This window comes from Nuphar pumila, chromosome 1 (assembly GCF_984573655.1).
Source record: "Nuphar pumila chromosome 1, dmNupPumi1.hap1.1, whole genome shotgun sequence".
Classification (NCBI taxonomy): domain Eukaryota; kingdom Viridiplantae; phylum Streptophyta; class Magnoliopsida; order Nymphaeales; family Nymphaeaceae; genus Nuphar; species Nuphar pumila.
Window position 1 is genome coordinate 20,430,868 of NC_143249.1, and position 18,876 is coordinate 20,449,743.

Sequence of the window (18,876 nt, forward strand, 5' to 3'; positions counted from 1 at the left end):
TCAGATGCATTTGTTATGCCCATGTGGATCATTCTTTACGTAACAAGTTTCAGGACAGAGCAGTTCAGTGCAGATTTCTGGGATATGCCGATGGGTATAAAGGATATAGATGTTATGATCCTATTTTGGGTAAGATTAAGGTGTCTAGAAATGTTGTTTTTGATGATGACCATTTCAACACTTGTGATACTTCTCAGGTATATGAGCAAACTACTTATGATCCATGGCTTTGTGATACTTTGCTATATGACTCTATCAGAGATCCTGTTGTTGATGAACCAATTCAGTTTGAAGCAGACAACACCATCATCCAGGATGCACCTTCACGATTTTCAGGTTTGGTTTATGCCCGTCGAGGAGCCCCTCCAACTCCATCTCACGAGGCTCCCCCTCTTCGACGATCCACACGTGAAAGGCATCCTATCCATCGTTGGGTTAGTTACAACAATTTTTCTCTTGACTTTCAGTTGTTTCTAACCAATGTGGCCAAAGAGAAAGAGCCGTCTACTTTCCATCAGGCAGCCCATTCTCGAGCTTGGGTTGAAGCTATGAACGAAGAAATGGCAGCACTTCATGAATGTCATACATGGGATATTGTTCCTCGACCTGTTGATAGAAATGTTGTTGGTTCCAAATGGGTTTACAAGATCAAGCGTAAACCAGATGGTAGCATTGAAAGATATAAAGCTCGCCTTGTTGCACGCGGATTCACACAACAATATGGGCAAGATTATGAGGAAACTTTTAGCCCTGTTGTCAAAATTGGCACCATTCGTGTGATCCTCACTTTGGCACTTCAGCATGGTTGGTCTCTTAGCCAGTTGGATGTCAAGAATGCGTTCCTACATGGGGACTTGAAGGAAGAGGTATATATGGAGCAACCTCCTGGATATAGTGAACATGATGCGGCTACATGGGTTTGTAAATTGAGAAGGTTTCTTTATGGTTTAAAACAGGCATCTCGGTCTTGGTTTGAGAGTTTCTTCATGGAAATTCAGCAGCATGGCTTTTCTAAGAGTATACTTGATCATTCTTTATTTATGTATAAGAATGATCATGTTACTACTTGGGTTCTTATATATGTTGATGACATCATTATCACTGGGAGTGATGATGCACATATTGCCTTGGTCAAGTCTTTACTCATGGCCAAATTTAAGATGAAGGACTTAGGCCCATTGCGATACTTCTTGGGAGTTGAAGTCAATAGGCAAGATGATCGACTCACTCTAAGTCAACACAAGTATACTCTTGACATTCTTCACACCACTGGTATGATTAATTATAAACCTCTCAGCACCCCATCTGTCTTAAATCATAAGTTTAGTGCAAAAGAAGGCCAATTATATCATGATTCCACTTTATATCGCCGCATTGTTCGTATGTTGCAATATCTTACATTTACAAGACCTGACATTGCTTATGCTGTAAATCAAGCATCTCAGTTTATGCATGCTCCCACTGATTGTCATATGGAATGTATTTAGCGTATTCTTAGATATCTGAAAGGGACTATTGGAGATGGATTGCTCTATCTCAAAGATGAAAGCTTCACTACAAGACACCGTTTACTTACATATTGTGATGCAGATTGGGGTGGGGACCCTGATGAGCGTAGGTCGGTTTCAGGATATTGTGTTTTCATTGGCCCAAATATTGTCACTTGGAGTAGTAAGAAACAAAAGGCCATTGCTAAATCCAGCATTGAGGCAGAGTACAGGGCAATGGCAGCAGGGACAGCTGATGTCACTTGGGTACGGCATCTTCTTCAAGAGTTGAATGAACCCATCTCTTCCTCTCTGCTTTTATGTGATAATCAAAGTGCCATTAATATTTCTTTTAACCCTATTCATCATTGTCGCACGAAGCACATTGAGATTGATCAGCATTTTGTTAGACAAAAGATTGAAACAGAAGAAATTGAGGCTTCGTATGTCAGATCAGAAGACCAAGTGGCAGACATCTTCACCAAAGGATTGGTTAGTCATCAATTTTGGTTACTTAAGGGCAAGTTGAGCATGATTGAAGATCATCCTCAACTTGAGGGAGGCTGTTAAATATGTATATGTAAATGGATATATTTCATGTACTGTATTGTACCACTGTACTGTATTGTACCACTTGTACAACATATAAATATCAATGGAAAGGGGAGAAGATCCTCCTATTGCCGCCCAACATTTTTTTTTTCTCTCTTCCCTCTTACCTCTCTCTCTATCTCTTGCTACGATAGTAAGGTGACTCCCACATCTGATTTCTCACACAGGGGAGGCTCAGCCCCTCCCCTGCCGACCCAACAAGAGACCGAGAGAGAGGGGGGGGTGCTCGGCCCCTCCCCAGCCGACCCAAGAAGACGAGAGACATACCTGCCAGCCGAGAGGAGGAGCCGAGAGGAGGAGTCTGGGAGGCGGAGCTGGGGGCGGCGACGCTGGGGGCGGCGGAGCTGGGGGCGGCGGAGCTGGGGCGGCGATGGGAGAGCTCGAGCTCAGGGGGAGAGAGAGGAGAGATTAGGGCAAAAATTTTTTTTGCCCTAATCCTCCTCCTTTTCATCGGGGGGGGGGGGGGGGAATTTTTTTTCGCCCAAAAATTTGGACAAAAATGATCCTGGGTGCGTTGACCGCACCCAGGGTCGTGTTGACCGCACCCGGTGCCGCACCCGCACGCGATCCCGCGTCGCGTCGCGTCGACGCGGGTGCGGCACCTGTTTTGCCGAGTCCCTGTGACATAGCTTTTGAGCAATCTGGACCAGTTTAACAGTTTGTATTGATCTTGATTATTCTTTTCACTAAGGAGCATACAGTACATTACAGTATAAACACCTGGCTTGAAGTCTTAGCATTTTCAAACTTGGACAGCTGGTTTGTGCATTTAACCAGAAATTCCGATCAAATTTCTGATTTTCATCATGTTCGGCATTACTTTAAACTTCTTAATTTTTTATGTCAAATTACTGTAGTTCAGGAGAATCAGGACTTGATTATTGGATTGGATAAGCTCTTTCCAAACCTGCTACAATAATTTGATTTTAGTGGATATATTTTGTTATTGCAAATATGAAATTCTCAATGTCCATGAAGGCCTTTGTTTTTTCTATGAAATTCTAGTTTTAAACATCCAATATTTGAAATTGCAAGAGGCGATGAACTTTCATCGAATCAAGCAAAATGGCCTCTGTACAACAGTTTCACCTGCATATGCAGCTGTCCAAAATCTAGTGCTTCAATGCAACATATCATATTGCTTAGACCAATTATATTGTAATTCCCTAACATTTATAAGCTCATCTATTTTTGTTGTATCAAGCCTGTTTGCCTGCTGTTAAGTGCCAGTCAGCTTAATGCATATCAACCAGGTATTTACTATTATATATTGAAGCAAACTAAATTTTTCATGCTGACAGGATCATTTTGTGTCACTTGAAAGACATGCAAAAATCTGCTTTTATAGCAAATAGGAGCTATCTTGCAAATATCCTATATAGAAACCTCAACCTCATATTCCAGTAGGTTTTTGTCTATCACATGGACACACCATTTTGGCCATGTGTCCCTCGTGACACTATCTGGACATGCTAACACAACTCAAACACGTATGAACACTATTTGTTTTTATGTTTTCTAATAATTTCTAATAATGTTTCGATAAGAATGCATTTTTATATATTAAAATGTCAAAAACGTTTTTTATTGACAAAAATAAAAAAATGTGTCCTTGTGTCCTATAAAAAAATCGAACTGACCTGTGGAACTCATGTCAGGTGTCTGGTCATACCCTGTATCTTTGTGACACAGGTTTTTGTTAACAGTTGAAGTCATCCGCCAAGTTTCATCCTAAACTAGTAGAGAAAAAGGCCAGAACGTGGACAGGTTTGGGGTGACCAAAGTACCTCTTAGTGGCCAGTTGTCACTCACATCCTGACCCTTTTTCAAGGTGTCAGGTAGCGTGGAACTCAGTTTAGGTTCAGACAAGGTCATCTCCACCTCTTTGTACCTGATTCCAACATTGGCAGCATGCCTATGGAACAGAGTAGGTTTTGTTTCTGTGCCTGAGTATGCCCCATTGTTGTTGTTGTTTTCAGTTATTACAATTATATGTTCAAACTTGACTAGCATTCATATATAAATTAGTTGTATTTGGCTATAACTTTAATACTTTATTCATAGTCCACTTGCAAAACATAGCTATACAATCCTTATAGGTGAGATAATGCTAGTGTGTTTATAATATTTTATTTAATAAAAATGAAGGATAATGTCCCCCATATCAATAATGTATGAGCCAATAAAGTTTTGTTGTAGTCTAGAGACTGTAAAACAAGAATTCACCTGTAACTTTGGATGGCCTAGGTTACTTTCTGGAGCTCTACTCGATAAAATTCTATTCTTAATCTAATTATCATTTTTTCAATTCCATTATTCTTCTTTTCGCTACATCCTTTCTACTTCAATGGTTCATATTACCTAGAGGATAACACAAACTTGGCTCTCTTTCTCTGATGGTCTGCCTTCTGCTTTGTCGATGTAGATTTAAAATATATATGTCATCCCCGTATGAATGGCCAACTTTCAAGAACTTTTATCTGCAATGGCCGACCATCTAGAATAACTAATTTCAAAGTTTTGTGCTGATAGTTGAATCGTCATTGTGGTTCTTTTTTCATGTAATTTCTTAAAACTACAGTTTTCCATGATGGGATTTTTTTCAAATTTGTTTGCTAGAATATAAGGCAACCACTTTGGACCAGACCATGATTAAATTGGTTTTTCTAGTCTCTTCTGTTTATGTTTCTGTTGTCAACTCTTTGAGTGAAATCAATTTGTAGTTAAATCCAACATCATGATTAATCTGGGCAATGAATGTTATGTTATATACCTTTTCTTCATGATCTTTCTGATTCTTTTGACCCATATGCCTTTTCAATGTGATGATAGTGTCCTAGTTATCCAAGTTGAAAAGTCCACAAAAGGACCATCTGTTTTGGATGCAAGTGATTTCCATCTTATAATGTGTGTCCCTTTTAATCACAAGCATTACAATATATCATCCACATAAGTGCAGAACAAATTGCTAAAAATGCTTTCTCCCATGCAGATGAAATTTTGAGTCATGACAGTCCAGCAACATTTTCAGAAACCAAGGTTGATGTTCAAACATCTCAGAGCAAAGGCTTGCCATGTAATCTTCAGCAGTGCAAGCCAAGCATCTCAAGCCAGAATTTTACTGTTCATCGATTGCTCTTTGGCACCAATTTTGTGTCACTCACCACTGTTGGAAGTATTTATATCTCATATGTCCCCTCGCTTCCTTTTTCAAAAGAGGCAACAAGCTTTGAGGGTCCATTGCCAGAAAAAGACTTGGAACTGAAGACCTTGAAGCAACAAGACTCTCCATTTAGGGCACCATCATTGGAGAACAGTCAAAATAGGGATACAAGGCATGTAGAAAATGCAATTGATGATCCCAATTTTATTTGCAATACTCCAAATTCATCTAATCCTGATGCTCACCAACAGGAATGCCTTGTTGCCATCAAGGAAATTGTGCCCCAAACACCCATTTCTGAAAGCGAACCTCCAACAACTCTGGTTGAGAATGCTGTTGATAAGCATGGCCTTGTGGAATCACAGCCAGTTCCACCTGTCAGTGACATAAAAGATTTAGAGCTAAGCCCAAGATTAACTAATTTTATAGAGAAAGGTATTGTTCCTGAGACTCCTGTAGTTGATTCTGTTCAGAAGGCTTTTGCGACATTGGATGTGTTTGATATAAGTATCAGATTTAAGAAAAAAGGCTGTAGCTTTAGTACGGATCATCCAAACCCAAGTCCTATTGTTCCAAAATGTTCTGCAAAGTTATTCAATAACACAGAGATCCAATATCCAGCTGCAGCTTCTCTTTCATCAGATAATCCTGAACCATGTACCTTTAGAACTGTGATGGGTTTGGGTTCTAGAACAGTGGAAACTTTGAATGCAAGAGATAGTGGAGGTGTAACTGAGGTTCAAAATGTGAACGTGTGTTGCCCGTCTGGTTGTAATATCACTCCTACATCAACAAAGAAACACAGTACCAACAGCTGTAGTGAGGAATGGCAACTGGCTATTGGGGATGCATCAAATTCTGTGCAGCAACCATATAGATTAAAAAGGTTGCGTAGGTATGGGGATATTGGAAAAAGGACACCTGTTCAAACCATGAGAAGAAAATGTAATAAAGTTGGAGCAAGCCTTCGTGGAGATTTCAACAGATCAAAATCTTCTGCTGTTAAGCTCCCTGCAGGTGGCTATGGATCATTCTCTCTTTGCAAAGTTTTTGTTCTATGACTTATTAGAGAAATTCCATAAGCTTCATGAACTGAAAATCAAAGTTATACATCATTTAATTGTGCTGTTCCTGCCCAAATTCATCTTTCTCTTATGATTATACTTGGAAACTTATATGCCCTAGACATGATTTTTCTGTGCTAAATTATTTCATCTGCAAAAGAATTTTTTTTAACCGTAGTGTCATGTTCTGTTTCAGGTAAAATGAATTCAAAGTCTTGTATCAATAACTTTATTGATGAAGAAGCAGAGTATGTTTCCTACCTTCTCTTTTCCAATAATCGTCTTTATTAATTGGAACCATATGAGTACACTCCCCATCGATCACCACTTCATTTTATTTCTCTTTATCTTATGCTTGACTTGACAATTAAAATGGTTTCTTTTTTCCAGAGTATCTTCAGATGTGGATGTGTCAGAAGACGAAGAAGAGGATGGTGAAGACCCTGGGAGTAGTAGTTTCATAGATGATAGAGTGAACTCCACGGCAGCGACTACTCAGGCAGAAGCTAGTGAAATTGATATGATGGCAATTTACAGGTCTGGATTATTTATTGTTTTCTACTTATAGATTTTCTAAATGAAATGGGTGTATATTGAGTGCCCCTTTTATGTATTCTTTACCCTTAAAGTCCTGCATAAAGTTTTCGGTTATCTTTAATGGATTTTGTTTGCAACGTGCAAACTTCTAAGATATTTGCACATGTGCAGATCAATGATTTTTTAAGAGATGGATAGACATCTCTATTTCTTGTACAGAACATGCATGACACATGAAAACACCATAATATCTATGCATATGCATCAAGATGTGTCATGGGCATTGGTGCATGCATCAGTACAATGTTCACATTCATGCACACTTTAGGATATTTGCACCCTTTCATGCATGTCTACCATGATATTGTTATGATTTTATTCATGGAAAGAGAGGTAGGAAGCATCTCCACTGGGTACCTTCAATAGTTTTTTTTCAAGAGAAGATATCCTTCAATAATTCCATAATTGGTATTTTGAGCATCATCTGTTTGTGAGCAATATTAAGTGGGCTTCCATTGTAAGCCTTACCTTACCTGTTTTGGCTATGAGTTTTTTAGATTGTTCATGTCTTGCCTGTTACTTGTCTTCACATGGCACTAGAAATGTACTGAATAATTTTGTATGAACAGACGATCCCTTCTCACACAGTCACCACTGGAGAACCACCTAAATTTCAGTACTGAATCTACCGACACTTGCTCCCCCATAGTTACTGAAAATGAATACCGTTCAGTGGGAACAGATGGCTATGAAAAATCTTTAGGAGCAAGCCCAAGATCAGTAGAACAGTCAACCAGCCGCATCCCATTCTCATGTGAACTGGAACGAGGCAGAATGCCAGTAAATGCACTAGCTAGTGAGGCCCAGACAGTTTCAAGGATGCAAACAGAAGGGAAGATGGATACAAGAAAAAGAAAACTGAATTATCAGCAAGTTCCTTCTTTTCATGCAGTAGATAGTTGTCAGGAAGACCGACTGCAATTCAGAACTATTAGTAGTGCTTCCCTTAATCAAGACAAATATGTTGAGCCTGACAATGATGCATTTTTTGATGATCAGTTCTATGAGGGCATTGATCTTGATGAATTAGAGGCCAAAGCTACAAAATCGCTGCAAGATAAATCGGAGTTACCAATTGAACAACCTACTAAACTGGATCCTTCTTTGAATAAAAAGGAAGAATATGATTTAGAAGTCCTGTGCTCTCCTTCATTTGATCTTGGGGTGTGATTATGATGGTGCACATCATAGATTTTTGATGCATTTCATGGGCTATTGGTTGCAGTTGACCTGACAAACTTTTGCAGGTGCTCTTCTGGTCATGATTAGTTGGTGACAAAACAATGCATCTCCAATTTGATGCTGAGTCTCGAACTCACTGCATTTTACAGGCAGTGGATGCTAATCTGATAAACATACTGCAGATGCTCTTTCTTGTCAGTAAATTAGCAATGCATCTACAAACAGTTGGTCCTGTTAATCGCAGTAACTGCATGGAAAACATGGGTTTGCATCTGAGACATAGCGGTTATATTTTGTGGTGTCTTATGACCCACTGGCCACTCTACAGGTCTCTAGGCACCTGTCAATTTATAACCTGCAAGCTGCAATCGTTATGACTAGATTTGGAGGTAGGTTGGCTGTTTGAATCCATTGGCCGAATTATATGCATTGCTGTACAGCGAAGTTATTTTGAGTGTTTCCTGCCTGTGCTCGTGCCATTATAGGTGGAAGTGGAGTGTTTCAAAAGGATTCAGAATAAATGATTCAATCCATAATCTGTGGAAGGCCAGTGACATTAATGTCGTGATGTGTAGTAGCTGGATGTTATATGTAGCGAAATGTTGATCATGTATAAAAAGGTTTCATGGATGGCAGGCTGTTATTGTAACCGACTGTGCAGTTTTCACTGTGTACCACATCTCAATATTGTATCAATGTGTACTGATAAATTTTGATTGTAAATATAAAATGTTATTCATAATTTTTATAATATATTACTTGAAAATATGCAACTTTTCTCATTAGCTATTACTGTTGTGCGTTTGATTTTGATAAATGAAGTCTGCATCTGCTTAAGCTTCCATTATCCAGAAGTCAAAAATCTTATGAAATTCTTAAAACTCTGACATAAACAACAAAGTGCACTCAAAGAAGTTCTCTTATTGCTGTGATAATTTAGTCCATTGTTTCAAGGTTTGATACTCTACATGACCTTTTTCATTTATTGAGCTGAGTGGGCTTGATGAGATTGATTAGGTCAACTGCCAGTGCCAACCTATTATCAGTAAGCTATATATATTCATGAATCCTAACAGTAACTTCTATATTTGGATTTCAAATGCTTTTAATGGATGATTGTTGGTTGAATTCCGGTCTTATATAAAAATCATGCTCTAATTTTCCTTTCTCATGCAGCCAAATAAATGGTGACAGAACACTAAGAGTGATTAACTTGAAACGATCATAGGCACTGCCAACTTCAGAAGCTTGTATATTATGGGGGTACTCATCCTATATAGCAATTGTCTGCACGTACAAGTAGTCTGCTTCCACCATGGTCTATGGCTTTATCCAGTGTAATGCCATTGGCCATACCATTATTATATTTAATTAGTTCATATTTAATTTCACTAATTTGGGTGTACTGAACCACTTAGTAGGCTATTATTTCCAGTGATGGCCTGAATGGCCTACTTCACTGGCTATTAGATGCAGCTGTGTGCATGTGACAGAGTGATTTTATTTCAGTTGCATTGACCGGATTGAATTAGCAAGATTCCTTCAAGTACTCTAAAATCTAAGGATTACTAAGGAATATGGGATTTGAGACAAAGAAAGATATTGTTTTAGGTTGCATTAGATCATTTCGAGAATCTTGCAAGGGTTAAGAGAGGCGGTGATAATTAAAATAGAACGCTTTTAACTGTCATTTCTTGAGAATGTTTTAGTAAGTGCAGGTTGGGTGCCTTGAGATAATTTTAGTTTCTTTATCGAGGGAATATGCATTGATGCAACTGTTGGTGCATGCTTGATGCTTCTCATTTTTTAAGGTTCTAAATTTCTTTTTTTTTTCAATCTTCTAGTTGTCTGTGATTTGCCACAACTATGTACCTTCTTTGTGGATATATATTTGCTACATTTGTTTTAAGAAAAATGATCACACAGTACGACAAAAATGATGTGTTTTTCGAAAAATCCTACAATTTTAAAAATCTGCTCGATATCCAAAACTTCAAACATTAAAATGGCCATTTTAACCTTCACATGTGAGAATTTCCTCCCAAATGTGTCTAAGTATTGCATCAAAGATTTGTAATAAATTTTCACATATTTTTTTATTCAGAAAACGAAGGATTTTAAAAAAATATAGAAAAGAACAAAGAAACTAAACGTAAACCACAAATGGGTGCTGAGATATAACCCCAACAACATTCTTAAAATATGAGATAAACAATTGGGCCTATGCCGATTATTCTATGCTATTTTATGGCCACTTGTGTTGGAAATATAAAAAAATAATAAAAATGATAAAGGCGGATCATGGTGTTTGCTTTTCAATGCCATCAAGATTACCTTGATCTGATGAGTGGTTGGGAGAAACGTCTTATGAAAGATAGATTGTTTGGTTGTTCAGTCTCTAGAGCATGTTTTAGTTTTAGCTTTGGAACTCTAAAATGAGAACTCTGAAGAGGTTTTCGGTTCTGACTTAAAATAGGAAAGTTAAAGGTCTGTGTCTTCGCTTTTCAACGACTATAAAAATGTAGATTTCTGACATCAGATTAGGGATATATAGATATGAGAACATAGATTATTCTGCAGAAAATATGCTAATTTTTTTCTAAACATGCGAATTTTCTCATATATATGTGTTTTTTCTTTTAAATATGCAAATGTTTCTCTAAATATTTTTTTCTCTCTCAAATATGCATATTTCTTTCTAAATATGTGAATTTTCTCCTAAACATTCACTTCATACATTTGGGGCAATCATGACATTCATGCAGACACCATGCAAAACTCTTTTAACTAAAAACTCACTTAAAATTAAGACGTATGTCCGCAAATGTATAATTGACCTTCACAAATGTCTATTGTGAATGTCTTTACCTTCGCATGTTTACTGACTGATTGAAGGTTCGTATCACATATTTGAAAACGTCATGACATTTGCGCAGATACTATGTAAACCTCCTTTAATTAACTAAAAGCTCACATAAAGTGTGGACGTATGTCTACAAATATATATTGCAAATGTCCTTACCTTTGCGTTTTTACTGACTGATTATAGGTTCGCATAATACATTTTTGAACATTACAACCTTCACGCAGATAACATGCAAACCTCCTTTAACTAAAATATCCATAAAGTGTGGACATACAACCACAAATATATGCTATACCATTTGTAAACATATGTTGTGAACGTCCTTACCTTCACATTTTTACTGATTAATTGTAGATTTGCGTCACCATTTACGAATGTCATGACCTTTGTACAGATACCATGCAAACTTTCTTTTACTAAAAACTCACAGAAAGTGTGGACGTATGTCCACAAATGTATGTCCTGACATTTCCAAACATATATTGCAACATTCTTACCTTTGTATTTTTACTGATTGAGCATAGGTTTGTATCACATATTTGTGAACGTCATGACCTTCACACAGATAATATGTGAATCTCTTTTAACTAAAAAATCACATAAAGTTGTTTGGTAGAAAAATTACATATGAGAAAATTCACATATTCATATATTTTTTATAGAAAAATCTCTATTCTCTGATCTTTATCTTTCTGATCCGATATCAAAAACTTGTATTTTTATAGTCGTTAGAAGACTGAGACACATGCCCACAACTTTCCTGTTTTGAGTTAGATAAAAAAAACCCTCTATTATTTTCGTTTTTGAGTTCCAAAATTGAAACATAAATATGTTGTAAAGATAGGAATGATTGAACATTCTATCTTCCAAAGAATGTTTTCTCCCCAACTAATCAAATTAAAGTGATTTTGGTGGTGTTGAAAAACTAACAACAGATCTGTCTGTCCCTTTTATTAATTTTCTAAAATTTTGGCGGAAGTAACAAAAAAATAGCATAAAATAATTGGGGTAAGTGCAGTTGTGCTTGTTATCTCCTATTTTAGAAATGTTGTCGGGGCTATATCATAATACCCATTTATCCTTTTTCAGCTAATCAGGTATCGTTGAAAATGTATTTGTCTATTTTTTTTGTGTTTTTTTAGAATCCTTTATTTTCTAGGCTAAAAATCAGTGGCAAAGTTTGTTACAGATCTTGGATGCAATATTTAGACACATATTTAAGAGAAAATTCACATATTTGAAAGGAGAATCACATATTTGGGAGGAAAATAACTTATTTAGGAGGAAATCCATATATTTGGGAGAAAAATCACATATTTATTAGGAAATTTGAATATTTAGGAGAAAATTCATATATTGCATATTTTTTATAGAACTGTTTGTGTTCTCAGATCTGTATCTTTTTTATTCGACGTCAAAAACCTATATTTTTATAGTGATTAGAAAGCTGAGAAACATCCCTGTATCTTTTTGTTTTGAGTCAAAATCGAAACCCCTTTAGGATTTTCATTTCAAAGTTTAAAAAATGGAATTGAAACATGCTCCATAGACTGAAACAATTGAACAATCTATCTTTCATAAGATGTTTCTCCTCAACCACTCATCACATTAAGGTGATCTTGATGGCGTTAAAAAGCTAACACCCCAATCCGGCTCTATCTTTTTTATTGTTTTTCGTATTTTTGGTGTAGGTAGCCAAAAAATAGTATAGAATAATCGGGATAAACGCAACCACACTTGTTTATCACCTGTTTTAGTAACACTTTTGGGGTTGTATCTCAACACTCATTCATCATTTTCCAATGAAATAAGTATTGTTGGAAAGATATTTTTGTCAAGTTTCTTTGTTTTTTCGTTGTTTTTCCATAATCCTTCATTTTTCTCTATCAAAAATCAGTAGCAAAGTCTTTTACGGATCTTTGATGTAATACTTGGTCTCATATTTGGGAGGAAATTCACATATTTGGAGAAAATTTGCTCATGCGAATGTTAAAATGGTCTTTTTAATGCTGAACATTTGTGATTTTGGATATCGAGCATATTTTTTAAATTTATAGGTTTTTTCAAAAAACATGTCATTTTGCCGTGTAGCATGGTCATTTTCCTATTCTTTTATGTACAAACAACTTAACAAACTTTCCCTCACCCCTTCTCCAGCTTTTTTCTGTAAATCTGACTCCCATGAATATGATCTACGTGCTCCATTCAGCATTTGACTAGTCTGATCCCAACACTAAAACAGGTTTTCCGGTGATTGAAAAATCAATGGCCATAAACACATAAAATTTTCCAAGAAAAATGATCCTAAGGATCAATTCCTACTAAACTGATGAGCATGCTGAACACATCTATGACATTGCTGAAAACAACTTGGATCATCAAATCCCAACTAGATTGTACATACAAACGGTTGTAGCAAATATATATTTCCTGTTTTCCCTCAGAAGTGCTTTTGATCAATAATGTGATTTAGATTTTAAAACTTTTCCTGGAAAAAACGGAGTGAATCCTTTGTTGGTCATTGCATTCAATTTGAATGTTTAAGTGGTGCACTCTGGTGGCTTTTCATGGGATAATGAGGTTTACCAGAAATAGTGCCAACCAGTTGCCTTTGGAAGAGCTTGAAACTTTTAAGCTCTAGAGGTGTTCTACTCACTAGTTATTAAGATATGCTTGTTTACACTCTGTCATCCTTTGTGCAAGACTTTTATATTGAAAAACGTTTTTTTTAATATAAGACCCAGTTCGTTTCGTGAACTTTATTAAAATAAAGTTTTTTAGATTCCTATGTTTCATTTGTTCCCCATTAATCATTTCTATCCATCACAAAGATCGGTGTACCAGACATGTTAGGGTTTTCATTCAAGCTTTCTTCTTTTTGGGAACCAGAGCATGAAATGAATGAGAAAAATCAGAAAAATAGATTTGATAAGAGTTAATGAAGCTGCAAGTATGATAAGTTTTCAGAAGTTAAAAAGTATCGTTGGCTCCTAGTTCCTTCCCTAAAATCTTTTTAGCATTATTTAACAAAAATATAGACGCTATTGTGTAATCCAGGATTCTGATAGCATTATTTAAATAATAAACTCACATAGAATGTAAAACTTTTCCATTTGCAAGAAAAAAAAAACAGGCTTTTCATCAAAATCAAGTAAACCATGACCACATACAAGACTAAAAGTGAACCACAAATCCAACCTTCAAAGAAATGAAATCATAGGAACTTTCGAAGATTGGATATTCTGCTGGAAAGAAGAACTGAGACTACAATAAATGACTCCTGACAGATTGAAAGAGTGACTGATACAAGGAGTAGAGACAGCAAACAATCCATGAGTACAGGATTGACAACACAAATATCCGATTTTGGAAGAAATACACCACCAACCCACGCTCGTCAGTCTTATAAACAATTAAGTTCCAATTTTACACTCAATATGGTTCCAGTTCCATGTTTCATAATGATCCAAGAAAACAGTAGACAAGTACAAGATACTTTTGGCAAACATGCAATTACTGCCCCCCGCACTTATTATTCTCCTTCAACCACCAAATTCCCGATTTACACCAATTTTTTCAGTTCCAGATTTGATAATGATCCGACAAATCAACAAGCTCCCCAATATCATGCAAGAAAGGAAATCTATGTTACTTGGACACTGACACGGTGGGTCTTAAAAACCTAGACACTTGGACATTGCTATATATATAAGAGAAAAAAGAGAGATTTTAAAAATTATACTAACAAAACCATAAAATATAAAATGTACATTATTTTCTCATTTGTAATATGATCCTTGATGATTTATACAAATGTCAATGACCTAGTACAATGTAAGACTCTATGAATAAAAACAAATCATCAAGACTAATCAACATCCACAAAGTTGGACACCCATGTCCATGATGCACAAAACAAGACACTCGTACGAACACGGCGTGTCCAAACGCATTGTAAGGTGTCGGACACTAGACACGCATGTCCAAAATTTTGGACACATGATTTTAAAAACATGTCGGCATTGTGTCCAGGAGTATCGGTGTCAATGTTAGTGTTGGGAAGTGCTCGACACGACACTTCAGCCTGAGAGAAGTATCCATGTAACATAGATGAAAATCAAGAAAGGAGAAAGCTGAAGAAAGAATCCTCAAAGAACTTCATTAGATAGAAGGAACGAGAATACATCCATATAAGGGGTCGACCCCCTTCTCTCTAACAAACTGACTGAATATTGGACAAGAATAGACTCATTACATTGAATACTTATAATAGACTGAAAAGACCCCCACAGAACTACCCCTATAAACAATATATTTAAAAGGGGATCAAATACAAAGTATAGTATACACAAATTCATTTCTCAACACTCACCCTTCAAACTTGGGATGATGTTAGAGGGTTCATACCAAGTTTGGAGAGAAATGTCTTGAAATGCATAGGAAGAAGACCCTTGGTAAATACATTTGTAATTTGATTCTTCTAGCCAACATGCTCAAGCGAGATTATTCCATTTTCAAATGCTTTTCTTTTAAAGTGACAATCTATTTCAATATGCTTGGTTTTCTCATGAAACTCTTAATTTTTTGCAATATGAATAAAACTATATTGTCACAATATAAGGTAATTCTCCCACATATCAAAATCCCAAGTTTGCTCAAAAGCCACCTAATTGGTGTGGTCATTATTGTAGCTTGTATCATTGCTATATAATCTGCTTTAGTTGTAGATAGAGCAACTCTTTGTTACTTTTTACTCTTTTAAGAGATCAATGAAGGGCCCCAATAAAAATACAGAATTATAACATAGAGTAATGATCCTTATTAGAACCTCCAAAATCTACAACACAATAGGCTCTGAGCTTTGTGGAGGAGGGAGATAAGAAAAAATCATAAGTGCATGGTGTCTCTCATATATCTAATGATCCAAATAACTGCAGCCAAATAAATTGATCTAGGAGAGCTCATGACAGACAACATGAACAACATACGCAATGCCAAGTTGAGTAATAGTCAAGTATATCAAACTTTCAACCAGTTGTCTATATAAAACCGGATCTTCTAACTCTACACTATCTGAGGCCCGCAACCTAACATTTCCTTTCATAGGAGATTCCACTCTTTTAAGATCGTCAGCCAACCTTGCTTTAACCGTTAGATCAGTTGCATACTTATGTTATGATAAATGAAGTCCTTTTTTTAGTTCACAACTTTTAGCCAAGGAAATACTTCAAAATGTCCAAACCTTTCATTTCAAAGATATTAGCCAATCTCTTCTTAGTATATTCTACTTTCTAAAAGCCATCTCTTGTCATCTATATATAAGAGCAAAAACACATCTTTCTTAAGCAGAGGAGGATACAAACAAAGTCGGTCATAAAAACTTTGCTTAAATCTAAGAGACTTGATTGTTGAGCTAAACTTTTCAAACCAAGCACATGGTGCTTGTTTAAGCTCATACAAAGCTTTTCTTAGTCTATATACTCTTTTTTATGAATCTAAGTACCATTGAGGTAGTTGCATGTAGACTTTATCTTTCAAATCACTATTTAGAAACACATTCCTTAAGTAAAGATTTAATGCTAGTCCTATGTGAAACAGGTGCAAAGGTCTCATCAAAATCAATATCAAGCTGCTGATTATGCTCAAACCTTCCTTTATACCTTTCAATTGTCTCATCAACTCTAGTATTTATTTTGAATACCCATTTGCACCCAAAAACATACTTTTCAAGTGGGAGCTTTACAAAATCCTATGCATGCATTCTTTGATAGCATGTTGTTATTCATCTTTCAAGGCAGATGCATAGGAATTGGGCGCAACATAACATTTATCCATTCCGACCTTTAGTAAATTGTAAGAAGCAACATTTTATAGCACAAGGAGAGAGTTTATTCGTGTATCTTTTCGACAACAAAACATATTAGACATCCCAAAACTTTCATCAACTTATAGTTAAGAAGAACATCATACAACCTTTGATGAGGAGAAACACCTTTAAGCACTCCAGAAGAAATACAATTGATTTGATATATGATCATATTAATTATGTCAGCCCAATAAGTTCTTGGTACATTCTCTGAAAATAGAATTGCTCTAGTTGTTTCCAAAATATGGTTATTCTTTTTTTCAACAATTTCATTTTGCTCAAGTTTATAAGGAAAATTTCTGATGCAAAATCTCTCTCTTTAGAGAAGCATTGAAATACATTACCAATGTATTCTCCTACATTCTAACAAAAAAAAATTAATCATCACTGAAAATTGATTTTCAACGGTAGCACAAAAATGCTTAAAGATATAAAAGAGTTTACTTCTATTCTTTATGAAATATATTATACAATCATTGATAAACATAACAAAATAAGCATAACCGCCTTAGACAAAATAGGTGAAGGACCCTACACATCATAATGTACAAGATCAAAGGGTTTACTAGACTCTACTTCCCTAGAACCAAATGGCAAATCATGACAACTTTGATGCCCTTAACAAGATATATGCCCCAATCATTGATGCCATAGGATGACTCGTCTATTATTGCACCTCCTGTATCAATTCAAATATTCCTTTGAAAACTCATATCTAGTCAAACTAGGTGGTAGAAGACACCTCTCTTATGGCCAACTAACAAAAATAATATTCATTGTAAGAGAAAGCACATGATAAACTTGTAAAATGCTCAATTTACCCAAAACAAGAATTAGAGTAATGCATCCAACCTTTAATATAACCTTAGAGGAGTGCAAGATTGACAATTGTCTAGATTAGGCTCTTGAGCAGTCATGATTGATGGTAGAAATGGTGGTTTTCAGAATGGTGGGTGATGGTGAAAAATCATTGTGAGCGTTGGTTGTAGAGCTTTTCCAATGCCATTTTCTATGAGATAGGTGATGGTGAGTGGTAGTGGTAGTGGTGGGATGGAGGAGATAGTGAAAAATCATCATGGAGAGTACTTCTGAGAAGTGGGTGATGGTGGGTGGTGAGATGTGGTGGGGAGTAAACCTCATCGTCTTCTTTTGGTAGAAAACATTCTTATACCTTTTTCATAGAGGAATTTTATTATAAAAAAATGTACTTTTTAGAAAAGCTTCTTTCTTTCATTTGAAAAGGTCAAAAAAATTGATCGGATTTTCTATTTGTATCACTTTTCCTATATCTTTTCACTTCCAAACATGCCTTAGAGTACGTTTGGAAGAAAGAAAAACTCTTGTAGAAAAAGGAAATTTTGTGAGAGTTTTTTATATCAGAAGCTCAAAAAAAAAGTTTTTCCCTTGTTTGTGTAGCATGAGAAAAACATAGTGAGAAAATGTGAAAAAATAAGAGAGCAGAGAAAAGAGGGTGGTGGTGAGATGAATGGTGGTCATGATGGTGGTGGTGGTGAGTGTAAAAAATAAAATTTTCTTGGGTAGGAAATATTCCTCCACCACTCCCATGGAATTTTTCCTATCAAAAAATGTACTTTTTAAAAAAGCACTTTCAGTGAAAAAGTTATGGTTTGGAAGAGTTGGAAAATCGGTAAAGATTTTTTTTTTCATTTTTCATCATTTTTTCTACATCTTTCTCTCTTCCAAACGTGCCCTTAATGTGCCTACTTTCATGCAAAGTAGAACTTCATGTTGATAACACGGATACGTCATTTGATAAAAGCAGCTGAGTTCAAACAAAACGGCACGCACCAAGCTGAAGTTGGGTGTACCTTCTGAGGTCAAGAGGACCTCGAGGGTTTTACCAGTGTTCCCATGAAAGTCCACAATCAGGTTTTCCGTGGCTTAGCCAAACAAAACAAAGGATTTGCAACATGGGAAAAACTTTTGATCCTGGATTTAGCGGGTCTATCTTGGGTCAGACCCGGCCCATTAGCTCAAGCCGGAGTCTAGAAGGTTCCCAGAGGTAAAAATTTCTCAGC

General features: G+C 36.2%; 1 protein-coding gene across 1 annotated transcript in view; it reads left to right on the top strand.

Moving 5' to 3' along the window:
• The window catches only part of FANCM (DEAD/DEAH box RNA helicase family protein), a 78,948-nt gene extending 70,743 nt beyond the window's left edge, over positions 1-8,205 (top strand). The window contains exons 19-22 of the mRNA XM_089987014.1: positions 5,092-6,279; positions 6,523-6,574; positions 6,717-6,863; positions 7,493-8,205. Of these exons, the coding sequence (XP_089843140.1) occupies positions 5,092-6,279; positions 6,523-6,574; positions 6,717-6,863; positions 7,493-8,093 (1,988 nt within the window). The 3' untranslated portion in view covers positions 8,094-8,205. The remainder of the gene's footprint in view (positions 1-5,091; positions 6,280-6,522; positions 6,575-6,716; positions 6,864-7,492) is intronic.
• The last annotated feature ends 10,671 nt before the right edge of the window (positions 8,206-18,876 follow it).